Raw genomic sequence first — 18019 nt, 5'->3', positions numbered from 1 at the left:
ACACACACACACACACACACACACACACACACAGGTCCTTGAACAACTCTGGTTTTTATTTTATACAGTGTAAAAATAAAAAACATTTGTGTGTGTGTGCATATTTTTGAGATCCTTCTTTCACTTGTATAATTGCAATTGTGAAATCTCAATAATTGACACCTACCTATGTCTGCCCTCACATACTTATACGTATTCGATGTTGACCTTGATTGATAAATACATAATTATGAATTACTGCAAAGGAGGCATTCAGGACTTTCATTTTACAGAAATAAATGTATGTGGCTCATGCATCCTTGGACTGACCTACTGCAACACTTCTTCTTCAACTGAAACATTCAGTTAAAAAAAAGTGCCAGAGAGGATGATAATTTAAGACTTTATTACTTCATTTCTGTGATTTAGCGGAGTCTCCGGTGATAAACGGAATGCTGATAGATGAGCACCAATCTTTTAAGCAGAAAATGCTAAACGATAAATCTTCGGAGGCCAGGCCGCTGTATTAGTCCACGGAGCACAATGGTTCAAAGCAACGCAACAATTTCAGATAAGAGTGTCAGCTGAGGATAATTAAACCCCCATCTAAGATTAGATCTAGATAGAGTCGCTCGTGTGAGGCCAGGGTGAGAGAATGAGGTCGGTCCTGACCATAGCGGCGACAGGGGCCTGATTTCTAGCTATCCTGAGGAAACCTCCCCAAGACAGCCCTACCTGGCATATCGCTCCTTATCACCGGGAATCTGATCATCGTCATACCTGACGGGAGAGAGAGGAGATCAAAATAAGATAAATCAGCCTGAAAATGTCTGTTACATCACTTTTAGGTCTTATGATTGCAGCTCAAATGAAGTGCTCATGAGCCACGTTTATTATGCTGCACGGTTTGGATTATAGATAGTGTGTGAATATGGTAATATAATAATGGACTGAGAGCACTGGATAATGAAAAACAACAAAAAAGACAAACTAAACAATCTGAGGTGTCTGTATCCCAGGATATAAACTCACTTTGGGCAAAACTGCTTCTAAAAAGTGCCTCCAAGAAATATTTGGACACTTCAGTTGGGTTTTACTGTAACATCACGGAGTAGGGATGTAACGATTAACCGCGAGCCGGTTGAAAATCGATTCAAATATGTGACGATTCAAATCAGTTGAGATGCTAAACAAATCGCGATTCATTTAGGTGTAGGAGTTTATATGAATGCATGTTTGAGGGGAACTTACTGTCTTTAGAAAAGTTAAATGGTATTTTTTGTTTTCATCTCGCCTCTGTATAATGCATATTAAAGGTCACAAGTGCAGCGCTGCTTTGTTTACAGCGGAAACCAAAAAAACGCTTTAAGCGCCACCTGCTGGCAGAGAGTGAATCTGCGTTCTCATTCAGCTCGTCTGCTGTTTCGGTTTCATGCAGATATTTTTATGTATAGTTTCACAAAACTGAAGTCAAACCATTCTGTTTTTGCTTCAAATTTCGAAATTATACAATGTAATTTAGATTAAAAACTGCTCATGTTGCATGTATGCAGCATCTTTGTTTGGGTCATGATTAAAATGCAGTGGTTGCCTCTAATTTTAAAAGGAAAGAGCACAGACAAAGCCTGATTTTGTTTATATGAAGAGATTTATTTTATTTGTGTTACTTATGTATTTGATTTGGGGCTTGTTTTAAAATTTCAATGTAGTTTTGTTATTTACATTTACATTATATTTGAATTTTGTCATTTAGCAGATGTTTTTATCCAAAGCGACTTACAAATGAGGACAATAGAAGCAATCAAAACCAACAAAAGAGCAATAATATGCAAGTGCTATATTAGTATATTATTATAGTTATATATTTTAATTTCACAAAGAAATGTGCAGCATTTTGTCCAAGCAATAATAAAAGGTCACATTTCATTTACAATTGGTCTTAAATCTCATTTTGTAAAAAACTAAAATCTAAATCGTGAATCGAATCGTGAGTTGAGTGAATCGTTACATCCCTGTCACCGAGATATTATTTTTGTTATTGTTATCCAGTGTTATAATCTATTAATATGATTTATGTTTCAATATTTTTAAGTTTACATTTTTTTGTATTTTTTGTATTTTGCGTAATTCCGTAAATTTCCGGGTATTTTTGATTTAAATTTAGTTAAAATAAGTTTTAGTTTTAATAATTGTTTTTGTCATCTTTATTAGTTATATTTTATTTTAATATGTCTATATAGTTATGATTACATTTTTTATTACAAGTTAATCTGATGGCACAAAAAGTTAAACATATATGTGAAAATGAGATATGTTGCCTTTGCAAATTGGTGCAACTTATTTATTTTTATGGGTTTAGTTTTAAATTACTTTAACAGCTCATTATATACAAACATTGGCATTGCATGATATTATAAAATATCAAAAAGAGAGATAAAAAAAATCTTTGTAATTATGACACATTTGCCTGCTTGTCTTTTACATTTTTGACAACAGACATAAAAAGCCAGTACATCAATATATATGGCTATCGTATAATGTTTAGCAGGCAAGTTCATTAACAAATTAAAATGATCTCATTGTTTAATCCCCCTCATGTTGTTCCAAGCCCATATGCGGTTGTTTATTTTTTATGAGATTTGATGATATTTTAAAGCTTTTGGTCACTGACGATTTCAGTCATAACGTCCTACAAATATAGTGCATTGTTCTGGACTGTTTAGAAGAAAGCAATGCTTTATCTTTGGAGCATAAACTATCATTGTGTACATTGTAAAAATGATCGTTTTGAAGCTGTAAATAAAACAAAGATTATTGAAGTACACTTGACGGGAAAATACTATTTCAGTCTTTCAAGTTTTCAATGTTTAATTCAATGCTATTTCTTTGTAATTGGTTATGAAGTCTACTAGCAATTTCTGGGGGGAAATTGTTTCAAAAGTAAATCCTACACATTTTCAGTGTATCATTCTGTGTTGCATGGAAAGAAGCAGCAACAACATGATGTTTCATTAACAACAGCAATTTCTACTGATTGTAGAACAACAATCTACTGAAATTGCTTTCTACAGCAGCGAGCAATGCTCCAAGCGGAGAGGAACTGCTGGAGTGTGTCCTGTCTCTCCAGCAGGGGTCAGTGTCTCCATTCCAATGCTACAGCTAACAATGAAGCGTTGTTACCGGCAGGCTCAGCATAACTATGGATACAGCTCCTTTAAAAGGATATGAACTGAAAGGAAACCATAAGTTGAGAGCAACAAAACATGAGCGATGTCTTGAAATGGCACAAATGCTGTGGCACAGCTGAAAGACACGGTCAAACCATAGAAAATATAAAAGAAAGGACATGGTGCATGCTCTGATTTGATTGTTTGGAAAGCTTGCAAACAATGGAAAAAGTTTGCCTTGAAAATTTGCTGGGTCCCTCTCCGTCCTCCTCATCAAAGTCCATCCTGAAACAAGAACACAAATAGACTTGCTCACAAATGGTTTTGAAGATGCATATAAGCAGAGCTGTTTTTTTGGTTTTTTTGCCAAATATCAGAAAGTACAACAAGGTTCTAGAAGCATATTTTACTTGATTTCTGATGTGAAGGACATTAGTTTTCATTAGTGATGAAATAAAAACAGTTTTATAAAGTAGCAGAACAGAACCACTCTGCCGTTGTCGTGTCTTGTGTGGGTGGGTGAACTGTTTTCTCCATGGAAACCTCATATTTGTGGACAATATGTATGTGCACTGCTAAAAAAAGCAGCACTTTAGAAGGACGATCATGAAACAGAGTGTTTTCCACAGTAGGAGTGTTCAATTTAAATTGAAGCTTAATACGCTAAAATTGGGCACTTCTTAATTATATATTTGAGATCACTGGCTAGGTCATACTTGGAATTATATATATATATATATATATATATAATTAATTAGAAAAAAAATACATTTATTTGATCAGAAATACAAAAAAAAAAAATGATATTGTGAAATATTATTAATTTCAAATAATGGTTTTCTATTTTAATATACTTATATATATATATATATATATATATATAGTAATGCACTGTCCTGTCGTAATAAAAGGCAAAAAAAAATAAAATAATAATATATATATATACATATATATATATTAAAAAATAGGAAAAATATTCAAAAGTACATGTAGCTCAGTAATGTCAGTGCTTGAGGTCCATGAGAATTGTGCATCAATAAATGAAATTGTTCGTTTTTTTTCCTTTCATTAACACCGAACACCTTTTCAACAAAACAAATAATACACAATAAGACAACATTATGTTACATAATAAGAGACAATGAAAACAAATGAGTGCTTCTTCATAATGGGTGCTGAGAGACAGTCATATCATTTCAGCAGCTCATTACAGCTGCATTCAACTACAAACACTCCTGATTCAGGATGGTTCCTGATGCATGCATTTACATTTACATTTTACATTTAGTCATTCATTTAGCAGACGCTTTTATCCAAAGCAACTTACAAATTAGGTCAATGGAAGCAATCAAAATTAACAAAAGAGCAATGATATACAAGTGCTATAACAAGTCTCAGTTAGCTTAATGTAGTACACATAGCAAGGGTTTTTTAAATTATATAATAAATAAAAAGAAAACCGATAGAATAGAAAAAGAATAGAGCAAGCTAGTGTTAGAGGTCTTTCTGCTTTTGTTAATTGTATAATAAATGAAAAGAAAACAGATAGAACACAAAAAGATTAGAAAGCAAGTGTTAGTTGTTGTTTTTTTAAAGAAAACAAGCAGCAAATGAATAGAGTGCAAGTCTAAAAGGGACAAGTGTGTTTTAAAGAATAGAATTAGAATAGAGAGTGCTAGAGTTTGAGGGTCAAATAAAGATGGAAGAGATGTGTTTTTAGCCGATTCTTGAAGATGCATGCATCACATAACCTTCAATAGACTAACAAACATGTATAAATTACACATCTGATGCAATAAGAAATTATGTAGAAAGAAATTATAAACATAGAAAAGAAAAAAAATTTGCATGTATATAGTTTCATTATTTAAAGGTAATTCCTGAATGTTATTGATTAATGGGCTATTAAAGAAAGAACAAAAAGGGCCAAAACCTGTGCAGTTGTACCCAATTCCACTTAAACAGCTAAGCAAATCAGATGAAAATGGGTATTTCTGACTTTTGTATTTATATTTTTTCATTTGCAAGACACCATTTTGAACTGTAAAGTGTGATCTTGAACAGAGCATCTATAATTATGACAATAATATGCTGTTTAGCATAATAACTCACCCCGTTGATCTCCGCTTGCCTCCTCGCCCTGGCATGGCGCCCGCCATCCTGACCTGACCCGTGCCCACCACAGCGCCTGGCATGACTACTGGTCCCGGCAGATCCGTGCCCATTTCTGAAAGAGCGAAACATCTTCACCATCAACCACAGAATCACTGACTTCACGTTCATACAGCTGGTGTATCAATGCTAGATGACTTTTATCCCACATATAAAATAACAAACATTAATTCATTTCAAATAAATAGTGAATATACCATCATGTCAAACATGGGTTCGCTTTATGAATTCACCATCAAGTCAACACAACTTTGATGACAAAGTCGGGCTGCAGTATAATTTTATTGATTCAAATTTATAAATTTATTTTATTTACTGCAGTATAAAGCACTAACATGCACATCACAATACAATTTTTTTATGTTTATGAATTAAGTCTCTCATGCTCACAAAGGCTGCATTTATCATGATAAAAATACAGCAAAAACAGAATTATTGTGAAATATTATTACAATTTCAAATAACTGTACTCTATTTGAATATATTATAAAATGTAATTTATTTCTGTGATCAAAGCTGAATTTTCAGCATCATTCCTCCAGTCTTCAGTGTCACATGATCTTCAGAAATCATTCTAGTGTGCCGATTTCTTATTATCATCAGTGTCGTTTCATAAATATCAATTCTGAGCTAAAAAGAAAATGTAGTATTTGTGCGTTGCTGGTCACAAAGCAAGACAAATACACCACACAAACACTTCACTAATTAAACACAGGATCAGTATATGTAACACACACACACACACAAGCTCAGACTAACATCGCCAACAGCAGCAGGCTCAGAAAATGAACACACTCTGACATGTTCAGCCTGATGATCGCAGAATCATATTAATATTTGATAAAGTCTGCCTTCCACTTCTCCCATACTCCGGAGCACAGCAGACCCTTTCGCTGAGTTGTCATTATTCATTTATGAGGTTTACAAACTTACACCTTATATTTCAAACCTCAGTTCATAAGAAGGTACAAGAGAAACTTGAATCCATGAAAGGAAATTCCAAAATAAAGTGCCCCTATTATGCCATTTCCAATATTGCCTTTTATGCAGTGTGTAATGTAGCTGTATGTGAATGTCAACGATCTGCAAAGCTGAAAGTGTACAATAAATAAAGTTATTGTCTCCCAAAAGAAACAATCGACTCTAAACAGCTGAAATGAGTCGTAAGTAATTCGAATCCCACTTCCGTGATGGCTACACATCACGGGGTAACACATTTGCATAATTCCCGCCTATGTTCTACGTTAGCTGATTGCGAACATCTTGACCCCACCCACAAACACGGCATTCTACTGATGACTGTTTCTCTAATCTTGGGGAGTTCAACACGGGATTCACAAATGCTCACTCTTGAAAAATGAGCTCAATTCCCAGTTTATTTGGACCAGCTGGCTCCACTGAATAACAACCTGTATGCATGATAAATAATAGACGTTCATATTTTATATTGAGCATTCAAAAATACGTAACTATGGCAACAGGCGTATCATTTCTGACACACACTGTATGCGGTCAGAGATTGTCTTACTATAGGGAGATACGAGGTTCTGTATTACTTACTATCGGAGAAAGCGTAACGGTCAACTTGGATCACGTGTGCCCTAATAACCAATCACATTCTCTTATAAAACTGCATTTTTTTTTTTTGGGGTGTAAACTGTAAAAATAGTTCAATCCAAAAATATTGTTTAGTGTAAAACATGCTGAAGATTAGCCGATAGGCTGTTGATTCATTAAATGATAAGTAGAGATGCACCGATTGCAATTTTCTTGGCCGATACCGATTTCTGATTTCTACATGTGGGCGGGAATTAAACGCCCCTTTCTGCTGATTGGTCAGCCGAAGATCAAACATAATAAAATAAGAACAAATAAAAAAAATGGCAAACAGCAGCACAAATAAATGCAAAAGAATAAAGTTTTTCAGGTTAAGTAAATTTTTATTCAGGTAAGAAATACTACAGAAATTAAAGTAATCAAATGTAACATAACACATCCAATGTTATTTTACATTTGATTACTTTAATTTCTGTAGTCTTCATTGTAAAAATTAAATACAGATGAATGCTTACCATTAAAGTTATAAAACGTATTCAGTCAAGAGCAGAAAATTATTTTCTTTGTCTTTTGTTCTTTGATTAACAGCAGCAGGAATATTGGACTGCGGTGCCTTTAAGAGTTTATCCACGTACCCAATATACTGTTACACAACATGCATTCTCTTTCTCAACTTTTTAACGTTCCAAAACTGACTGTGTTTAACTGGATACTCGCCAAGACAGGCATTTTGACATAATTTTGTATGTATTTCAACGTTTTAGCGCAGTTAGCCACTCATTTTGGTATTTGTGGCTCACAAGCTGTTTGAGACTGAGCGCGGATTGTGCGCTCCACTAATATAGATCAGTGGGGGTGCGCGCGCGTTTGGTATAAGAGCGAAACCTGCGGGAATGAGTAAAATAATGCACAATACAAGCACTATTTAACCGGAGCGAATGAGATGTGTGTGAGAGAGAAGGGGTCGTCGGAGAGAAGAGAGCGTTTTGTAGTTATTTTGAACGTAACGTTACACGATTAAAAATATACATTTTACCATAGGACTATAAATGACAGTATTAAGTTATTTCCCCTCCATGGGGAAAAAATCCAAGTGAACATCAATCAGTACTCAATATTAATTATAACTGCTTTAAATATGACTGCTGCTTATTTCCTGTGCACTTCAATACTGCTGTCTGTGCCGCTGGCAACAAAATGGATCGGCTCGAAATCGGAAAGAAGCGAGACTGACCGACCGATCACCGATTCGGGCCGATCATGAGGAAAATCGGCCGATTTCGATCTCTGGCCGATCGATCGGTGCATCTCTAATGATAAGCTGTTTCCTCTAAAAAGCTGTTTATTCAGCGTAGTGAAGCCTCTCCTCCGTTGACATCCATTAAAAAAAAACGGCCTCTGGTCTCCTTTCCCATGTACTGGCAAACCGGAAGCGTTAGCATTAGCTGTTACGCTTTTTTATCTAAAGGTTGCAGGCTTGCCTTCTAGTGGCTTTGATGCAGTAGACCAATCACAACAGACTAGGCCATCTGACCAATCAGAGCAGAGCAGGCTCACAGAAAGGAGGGGTTTAGAGAGACCGAATCTTAAAACTGCTTTGAACGAATCGTTTGAGAATCGATGGAAAACAAGGTGATATTAAATGCATATCTTGCATGCATGTAAACCTATTGTAGGAGACTGAAACCAATACTAGTAACCTTAAAAATGGCATAATAGGGGCACCTTAAGACTGCTAAAAGTTTTATGATTACGCAAACCAGTGTTATTTTAGTATAACTGAAATACAATTACAGTTTTGGTTAATATTTAATTTTATTTTATTTTTACATTTTCTGTTTTACATTAAGGTAAAGTTTTAGTAATTCTGTTTGCATATATTTTTTATTAATTGTCATTTATAAGTTCTAGTTATTTTAGTACTCCAAGTTAAACTACACAAAAAAGAGAAATGCTGCCACATTTTTTAAGTTTTGTTGTTCACAATCTACTTCGTACCTTCTGTCTATTTGACTTATACTTTTTTCAGCAAGTAAAAGGCCTTTTAAATCTGTGTATCATTCGATCATTCGTTTTTTGATTTAATATTGAAAGTAGAAAAATTAGAAAATGGCTCCTCTTTCGTTTTTTGTTTTTTTTTCCAAAAAAACAAAAACGAGAATTCAGCTTAAGTTTTCATTTTTCGTTCATGGGTGGAAAAATTAATAAACAGCTTGAATATTCGATTTCTACACGTGGGCGGGAATTAAACGCCCCTTTCTGCTGATTGGTCAGCCGAAGATCAAACCGTGCAGTCATCAGTTCTTCTGCAGTATCACGCAGCAGAATAATAGTCCTCTGCTGCTGCAGTTGTATGGATTAATAACCCATTTTATCAATTTCATATTTTTCTCATCAAACAGACTAATGAATAGATCGACACAACTCGTACCGGGGCAGAGTCTAGACAGGTCTTTCTTCTGTGTAGACCAGCAGCTCTTAAAGTGATAGGGGGTCTGTGAAATAATTTGCTATAGCCTACCGTATTTTACAGAGTGTAAAGTCACTTTTTTTTATCATGATACATAGGCCTACTGTGATTTATTCCAAAGTGACTACATGTAGAAATTGAATATTCAAGCGGTTTATTAATTTTTCCACCCATGAACGAAAAATTAAAACTTAAGCTGAATTCTCGTTTTTCGTTTTTTGGAAAAAAAAAAAAAACGAAAGAGGAGCCGTTTTTTCATTTTTCTACTTTCAATATTAAATCAAAAAATGAATGATCGAATGATACACGGATTCTTTTAGTATTATTGTAAAAATGTTTTTTGCTGTGAAATCTTTAAATACAAGAATAGCGTTCATACTAAGTAATATTTCAAGATGAACACTTACTGGACTGAAGGAGGTTATTATTACCATTTTTTTAGAAAAATCATGTTAAAATGCAAGTTTCAATATTGATCATCAGGCTTGAGGAAGGTTTATTTGTTCATCTCTCAATCACCACTGTATTGCATTGCATAATGTTTTGATGCTGCAAAGCTTTGATTATTAAACTAAACATTTAAATCTAATCTTATTAAGACATATTGGGAGCGGATATAGAGTGACAACATATTTGTATGCAGTTTATGTTACTGTTATTAAGATCTCTTTGTTTTACATTACAAGCTGTTAGAATTTCATCCTACTTTTTGTCCATATACATATCAGCTTGTTTTTGCTCTGTTTGTTCTGAGTAAAGTTGAGGTGTTTCCTTTTTTTTGTCTAAAGATTCAGCAAGCTGCTCCACTTTGAACTATTAATTCATACGTCAGGCTGTACAGAGTTACAATGTTTTTTAGAGCTGGTGAGTGAACATTCTTAAAAATATCTCCACTTCAGACGCCATACTGCTCTGCAGAACGTTCTGAAGCTCCCTCATCCGCTGTCGTTCTCTGTCAGAAAGCCCTCAGGTCAAACTCATTAATCAGTCTCGTGGGATGGAGTGAAGGCTGGCAGACAGATAGGACCCTGCTGTCTCCCATTTTAAATCACGACTCAACAGCTCACACGCTCCGCTCTCTCTCTTTTCTCTCCTCCAGATCATTCTAATGACCAGAGGCCCATTTCCCTTTCAGATCCACCCCAAAACAAAACATCTACACAGCACATGGTAACGGGCGCTGTCCCACAGGGTCCCATGTAACGTCTGAGCTCTTTATAAATGTGGACAGCACATCTCATTTTGTGTGAGAAATTAACTCCATCGAGACAGAAACAGGCCAAATGAGCAAATTCTTCAATCAAAGCGTAAAAAGAAACCTTCCCAGAAAACCATGCTGTCTTGGACCGCACAGCCCATGAGATTTCTGGTGGATAAACGTAGATAGAATGATTCTTTGGAGGAATGATTCAGATCTGGATTATCAGGACTTGAGATTCAAAGGATTGTGGGTATGCGGCAGAAGCTCAGTCGATTTTGGTGTTTTAATGGCCGATGATAGAATGCAGGGTTACTGAAATAATGTATACAGACTACTGATTAAAAGTTTGGATTTTGGTTGTAAATTTTTGGAACATTCTGGAGACTTACTCTCTCCAACCATTCCACAAAAAACATAACGATTCATTGCAAATCACATAAAAGACATATTTTGTATTCAAAACAGTGAATTTCACTGAGGTTTTGTAGCCCTGTATTAGGCCTGGGCGATAAAACGGTATCGATATTTATCGACGGTACACCGTCTTCGATAACGATAGAAAAAATGTTCGATATAGTGCACGTGCTATGAGTGACGCAGACAGCACACACAAACACGAACACAAGCTGAAATGAGTGCTGTGCCTGCCTGAAATTGTGATGAGGAAATTGTGAATTAAAAAAAAAGAATATTAGTCGAATTTAAAATAAACATTTGCATTTGAATGCAAAAAACGTACAATCAAATGTTAGGTGTGCATCAGGGAGCGTCATTAGTGGAGCGCAAGATGATGTAAGTGCGTTGTTGCATTTTAATGTTTTAAGTCTAGCCCACAAGATGCTGCTGCGTTATTCATTCAAAATATTAGAGAAATATAGTAATAGTAGTTAATCTTGATTAGGTTAAAACCGAAACCAAGCCATTCACACAGAACGCATATTCAGCGCATTTTTAGACGGACAAATATGACTCCTGCTCTCACGTCTCACACTAGAGATGTATAGAAAGCCATGCAAAGTTAAAACAGTTAAAACTTTTAGAAAACACGTCACGAATTTGTGGAGGTTTATTCCGTTTCACTGCGTCTCATATGTTTTTAAAGGCAATCTGTGTAATGGGCAATTCGGCTCTTTGTATTAAGTAGGGCTGGGTATCGATTCAGATATCCCAATTCGATTCAATTTCGATTCGCAAGCTCGCGATTCGATTCTCGATTTTTTTATTACATTCAGTGAATATAGTTTTAATACAAATGCTATTGATATTTCTAAAAAATTAACAGTAAACATCAGTTTACAAATAGTGAATTAATAAAAAGAAATTAAGAACCACATGCCTGTATTTTAAACCTATTCTTTTTTTGTATGGGTCCTTTTTAAACAATAGTAGGGCCCTATAAAATGTTCTTAATTTTTCTGGTAATCAGATGAAGGCATAAAACATTAATTTAATTTATCCTAATCAAATGAAAAGTAAACCCTTTTATTTTTTGGCAAACAAAGTGCTGCACAACAGAGGTTTACTGTTAAAATTAAAAAGAAATCAGATGTGATTATTCCTTTAAAAATAAAGATGTATTAATATTTATTAGCAGTAGTAGCATTGAGTCTTAAGACTGCTAAAGAGTAATATATTCTGACAGTTTCTTAACGTTAAACTAAACTTTTATTTTGACAGGTTGCCGTGAAGAACTTGCAGCTGCTGTGTATGTGATATGATGGTAGTTTTCTCAAATGAAACGGTAAAATGCTAATGAAGTGACTCTCAGAGCAGCTGGAGATGACATTCGTGTTCATATCATCATATAGTGAGACGGCAGAAGCTGAAAACACCGCGAGCGTTATCCGCGCTTTAGTATGTGTGTAGTAAACAAAACAGTGTGCCGTGCCATCCGCCATTCATTCATTCATTGCGGAAATCATGGTGCCTATACGTGATATCAAATTCTTCCGCAGATTTATAGTATTACTATAGCACTTCACCTGAGCATTGCGAATCACATGTATGGCCATGATAAGCGCTGAATGAATGACAGGCTTTCTGTTGTAACATCACGCAAGGTAAATAAGGGTGACATCTAGTGGAGAAGACTAATGATAAGATTCACGTTAATCAGATCTTGTTTTAAATGTGTCCTGAAACAAATACAGAAAAAGATCAATTCGCAGCTTTTGAGAATCGATATTGAATCGACGTCATTTAAAGAAATTATTAATCGAAAAATAAATTTTTTTGCCCAGCCCTAATGTGAACTCAGAATTGCGAAATATGAACTTGCAATTCCGATAAAGTTAGAATTGTAAGTTAAAAATCCACAATTATGTTTATTACGTTTCAGAAATGTGCTTCCATAAAATGTTGTAACTAAAAAAGATTAGTATTTTAATGTAAGAAATACTAAATCTTTCTTCACTAGATGGGGACAAGAATAATTTAATAATTTCTTCATTTATATGCACCAATATGACAAAACATAGTAATTAATCGTAATATTTGCAGTAAGAGTCATTGAATCAAAGTTTTGAAGCGGTTCATTATAATCGACAGTTCGAACAAAAAATGAGCATTTATCGGCCGATACCGATATGGTGGCCGATATATCGTGCATCCCTAAAAATATTAATAAAGAGAGTCTGAGATTTATTTGACAGTGATTTCACATTTCTTGTTTGTATGAAGGCTAAATACCAATAAAAGGTGAACATTTATTTATTTGCGCCATTTTTTTCCTAAAATATTATATAGTTTTATAGGAGTAGGTTTCATAGAGTTGGCAAATTAATTTTTCATAAGTTTGTATGCACAGACATCTGTTGTGGCCGTTCTTGGCCGTTTTTATTAGGCTTTTTTAATCGTGTTCATATCGATATCGGAATTATATTGTATCGACCGAAATTAAGAAATATATCATGATATAAATTTTGGCCGTATCGTCCAGCCCTAATTTGATTTATTTCAGTTTTTTTCAATGACCAAAAATTTGAATAGTTTTAGTTTAAATATATGTGCTGCGTTTAACCAAAAGTCCAGATTATTCATAGAAAATAAATAGCTTCACATTGTGAGACACGGGTCAAAAACATAAGACTCAAAAAAGTGAATGTTAATGTTATTAAAAAAAACTATTGTTATAAAACAGGTAGCTCTGACTTTAAAATATTATACAGTCAATAAACGCACAATTGTGAAACATATCAGTTGAACATGGTATAAACAGTAAAGCAAATTTCACACACTTATATTGTCACACAGTATATATATCATCATATATAAATCTCAGCTTTACTCAAAGCCCATGCAGAAATGAAAATAAGTAAATAAAGTCAATCCTACAGCATTTGCTAGCTCATGCAGCAGACACCATATGCACACAATTCCTTCTTAGCAATGTTACACTTCTGGTCAGTCCTGTTATCCATCACTCCTTTCAACAGAAAGGCTTCCTTCACAAACACAAGAGGTCGGCAAACAGTCCGAACTGTTGCTAATCAACTGTGCCTGTAATCCCCATTCACAAACGCCTACTGCTATTTGCACGAAACACGTTCTTATCACGGCCGCGCTGCAACCGGGCATTGTGGGCATAACGGGAAAAGTACAGATGGCCTATAGATTTGTTAAGCAAGTGAAATAAAAGCTAGCTGACTTTAAAACAAAGTGCACTTCAGTTCAACTACAGTCATGTGACTCCACCCCAGAATGCTCTTGTGCATTTTAAAGCGTGCTTGGCAGCTCGGCATGTCAACCAGGTGCTAATAACGCTCACATTCTTTATTCATTTCGACTCATTTGCATTTACAATGAGGTGCTGGGAAAAGAATTGCCGCTGGGGGGGAAATAGTGTTTGTGGAAGCAATGGAGTCATGGAGCAATTTACTTTAGTAAGTGACTGAATAAACTGAGCAGCAGTAGGTTTCTGTGACATGTTTCCTCTGAACAATCACTAACCAAGTCTGAGTGAAGTCTGTTGCATAAAATTGATCAGATGTGAGATAAGATAAGTGTCTTTTTGCTGTGAAATGTTTACTGATCTTTATAAAATTAACTTTTATATTTTTTAGAAAGTTTCAAGATGAACACTTACTGGACTCAAGCAACTTAGGTTTACTTGATTACCAATACATTACTTTTTAGAACATGTTAGAAACGAGAGAAGGAAATATGATCCATCAGGCTTTTGAGGAAGGTTTATATGTTCGTCTCTCAATCATCACTGTATTGCATTGCATTATATGTTCTGAAACTACAGAGCTTTGATCATTAAATAGAAGCATTTGAATATCATCTTACTAAGTCATATTACTGGGAGATATAGAGTTATGCACATAGTCTGTTTTCAAAATAAGACATTTTTAAAAATAGTCAGAACTAAACTAATTTATTTTATATTTTGGGCTTTACAGAGTTATAGTTGTTTGATGCCTGATGTAAGCATGACTTTGACTTCACTACTATTTACATTCCATTTTCATAAGTTTGACCTTCTACGTCCTTTTTGGTTGTTATTCAGAGGTGATAAATATCTAAGCACTAGAACATTCTGTGATGACTAAAATAGACCACAGATGCCCACATAATCGTGACTCTGGAGGCAGAACAGCATTAAAACCTAAAACAGCAACAAGTCCACTGCCTTTCTCTTATTCAGTGACTAAAATCTTCACACATTCATGTAAATTGTCATTAAAAAGTTCTCTGCACGAGCTCATGACCAGTGTTGGGGAAAGTTACTTTTAAAAGTAATGCATTACAATATTGCGTTACTCCATAAAAAAGTAACTAATTACGCTACTTAGTTACTTTTTATGGAAAGTAATGCGTTATGTTACTTTTGCGTTACTTTTTAAAGGAGTCATATGATGCGATTTTTTTTTTTTTCCCTTTCTCTTTGGAGTGTTACAAGCTGATTGTGCATAGATAAGATCCCTGAAGTTGCAAAGACTAAAGTCTCAAAACCAAAGTTGCGAGCGAGATGAATTCATGCATATTCATATTTATTTTAGAGCTACAGTAACATCTGATTTCTCTAAACATGGGGACAGGAGAGCTGCCAATCAATCAATTTGGGGGGGAAAGTAACTTGCGTTACTTATTTGAAAAAGTAACTCAGATATTCTCTTGTAAATTAAAGTAATGCGTTACTTTACTAGTTACTTGGGAAAAAAAGTAATCTGTTACTTGTAACGCGTTACCGCCAACACTGATCGTGATAATCTTCCACCAACCATCTCGCGCTTTTGTTTACATCTGGCACTGTCACTTTACCGTTTTGTCTCATTCCTGCTACTTATCATGCTGCTATTTGTACATAATCATAAATGCTGTGTGTCTGTTGTCACAGAAGCATCAAAAGCTCATAACAAAATATCCTTACACCACTATTACAGTCCCATAAGCAACGTATCAGATTCAACAGTCGCGTATCAAGGAAATCAAAGCACGTACTGGCTTGAGGCAAATGTATTCAGCATCTAATTTGCATTAGCACACATCCGCGGCAGAATAAAGCCAAATGTGATACATTTCCGTTCTATAGTCACGAAAGAATGAATGTCGTGTTAGCGATATACAAGATGATACAATGTAGCGTTTTCAAATTCCAAATGTCGCTGTTGTTCCTTGCGTGGGGGGAGGGGGGGCTTGCGTGCGTGCGTGCGTTTAAAGCGTCGCGGTTTCTTTTGTTATCGCCAAAACACAATATTGCGTCAAAAAACCGACGTTCGGTTTCCGTTTAAACACTATCTCCGTTGTATTTAAAGGGGGAAGGAAAAATTCGCTACTCACCCGATGGGTTCACAGCGGCGGGTGTTGCCATATTGACTGAGTGGAAGAAACGCAGAAAGGCAGAAATGACGCACAATTGGGAAATAACGCCGCACGCGATCCTCTCCGGAGTGTCTCGAGCGCGCAAACTCCGTTCAGCGCCGCATGTGAAGAAGTGAGTGACGGCGATCGAGCAGTGCTGGATGGGCTTCGGAGCAGATTCGTAGCGGTCTGACAAACGCAAGATGTCTGAGAGCTTGCGTGAACACCGCGAGACTTCACTGAATTAATGAATGCAGGATCCACGCAGCAGCTTCAGCGCATTTCTGCCCTCCAAGAACTTAAGCCGGGCTGGAGTCCAGTCTGGCATTGTTGCTCTGTTATGGGCATGAGCACAGACAGCACCGGCTGCACAGAGATCTGCGCGAGAATGCAATGTAGAATCAGTGTTGCCAACTCATTTTCAGGGGAAGTTGCTAAAGGAAGACTGATTTGTTGCTAAATGATTGTGTCACTGCATCAAATCTCAGCAAAAAATATAAACACATTTATATATGTTAATTTAGATGTGTTTATAAAATAATATTAAAATATAAATAACTCATTTTAAATACAACATTGAATTATTAAACACTTTCACATTGTTTAACAATTACAATTTAAGTTGATTTTTTATTAGCTAGTAAACTAATAAAACTACTCATTCTGAACAATTTTAAGCAGTGTATTAGTAGTCCGTAGGCTACACTCTTAAGAAAAGTCTGTAAAAATAGGGCAAAATCTATTAATATGAAGGAATTTTCCGTAATTATTATTCACACGTTTTTTTTACCTACATTTTAAATTACGCATTGTGTTTTCGGGTTACAGGGTTATAATGGATAATGGAAAATGTCCTGGAAAATTACTACCTTTTTCATTTTTCTAGCTATTTTTTTTTACCGTGCACTAACTGATCAACAAACTCAAGTACAAGCTACTAACAAGGTGTATCATAAATGAACACTTATTCTATTATTATTATTAAATGAAACAATTGCTAATAGCAGCCAACTTAATTCATGTGAATTGTGGACTGCTAGGCACCTTTGGTTTCCTCTTTTTGTGTCATTTAGATGAAAAATGTGTGCCTTTTTTATCGTTTGAGTCACTTATCAAAAGTTGCTAAATGTTGCCAAATAAAATTTAAAAAAAGCTAAATTTGTTGCTAGGTGCTTTTGGAAGAAAAAGTTGCTAGGGTAGTCTGAAAAGTTGCTAAATCTAGCAACAAAATTGCTAAGTTGGCAACACTGTGTAGAATGCACGCACTGGCCTGAGCTTTCGAGTCAAAAGTCAAATTAGTTTTCTCTAAAGCGCCTTTGTATATTAGTTTCAAACTCATCGTTCAAAACTGTCTTAGAGATAGTTGTGAATTCTTTTAAAGTAAGAAAAAAAATTTTTTTTTTGCAAAAAAATATAAATTTTAATATTTCATATTCATATATATATAATGTAAATACATTTTCTATTAATATATTTTTCTGGCCATTTTGGTATATTTTTGAAAATATATTTTTACAATTTAAATATATATTTTAAAAGCATATATTTGGCCTCCATAACATATATTTCACTCCAAGAAAATACATTCACATGTCACTTTTGAAGAATGTACTGTAAGATTAGAAAATGTAGCCTATATTTTCACTTTCAGAAACATATTTAATAGAG

The 18019-nt window shown here is 35.0% G+C and overlaps 1 protein-coding gene across 1 annotated transcript in view; it reads right to left on the bottom strand.

Moving 5' to 3' along the window:
• Positions 1 to 16724, bottom strand: part of LOC107591303 (aryl hydrocarbon receptor nuclear translocator 2-like) — an 82857-nt gene extending 66133 nt beyond the window's left edge. The window contains exons 1-4 of the mRNA XM_016280427.1: positions 16331 to 16724; positions 5259 to 5373; positions 3384 to 3431; positions 715 to 759 (exon numbers count right to left, since the gene is read on the bottom strand). Coding sequence (XP_016135913.1) covers positions 715 to 759; positions 3384 to 3431; positions 5259 to 5373; positions 16331 to 16361 — 239 coding nt within the window. The 5' untranslated portion in view covers positions 16362 to 16724. The remainder of the gene's footprint in view (positions 1 to 714; positions 760 to 3383; positions 3432 to 5258; positions 5374 to 16330) is intronic.
• Between the last annotated feature and the right edge of the window lie 1295 nt (positions 16725 to 18019).

Source organism: Sinocyclocheilus grahami, unplaced genomic scaffold (genome assembly GCF_001515645.1).
Source record: "Sinocyclocheilus grahami isolate Dianchi unplaced genomic scaffold, SAMN03320097.WGS_v1.1 scaffold140.1, whole genome shotgun sequence".
Lineage (NCBI taxonomy): Eukaryota > Metazoa > Chordata > Actinopteri > Cypriniformes > Cyprinidae > Sinocyclocheilus > Sinocyclocheilus grahami.
The sequence above is the reverse complement of the archived record's forward strand: the minus strand, read 5'-3'. Positions and strand labels throughout refer to the sequence as shown.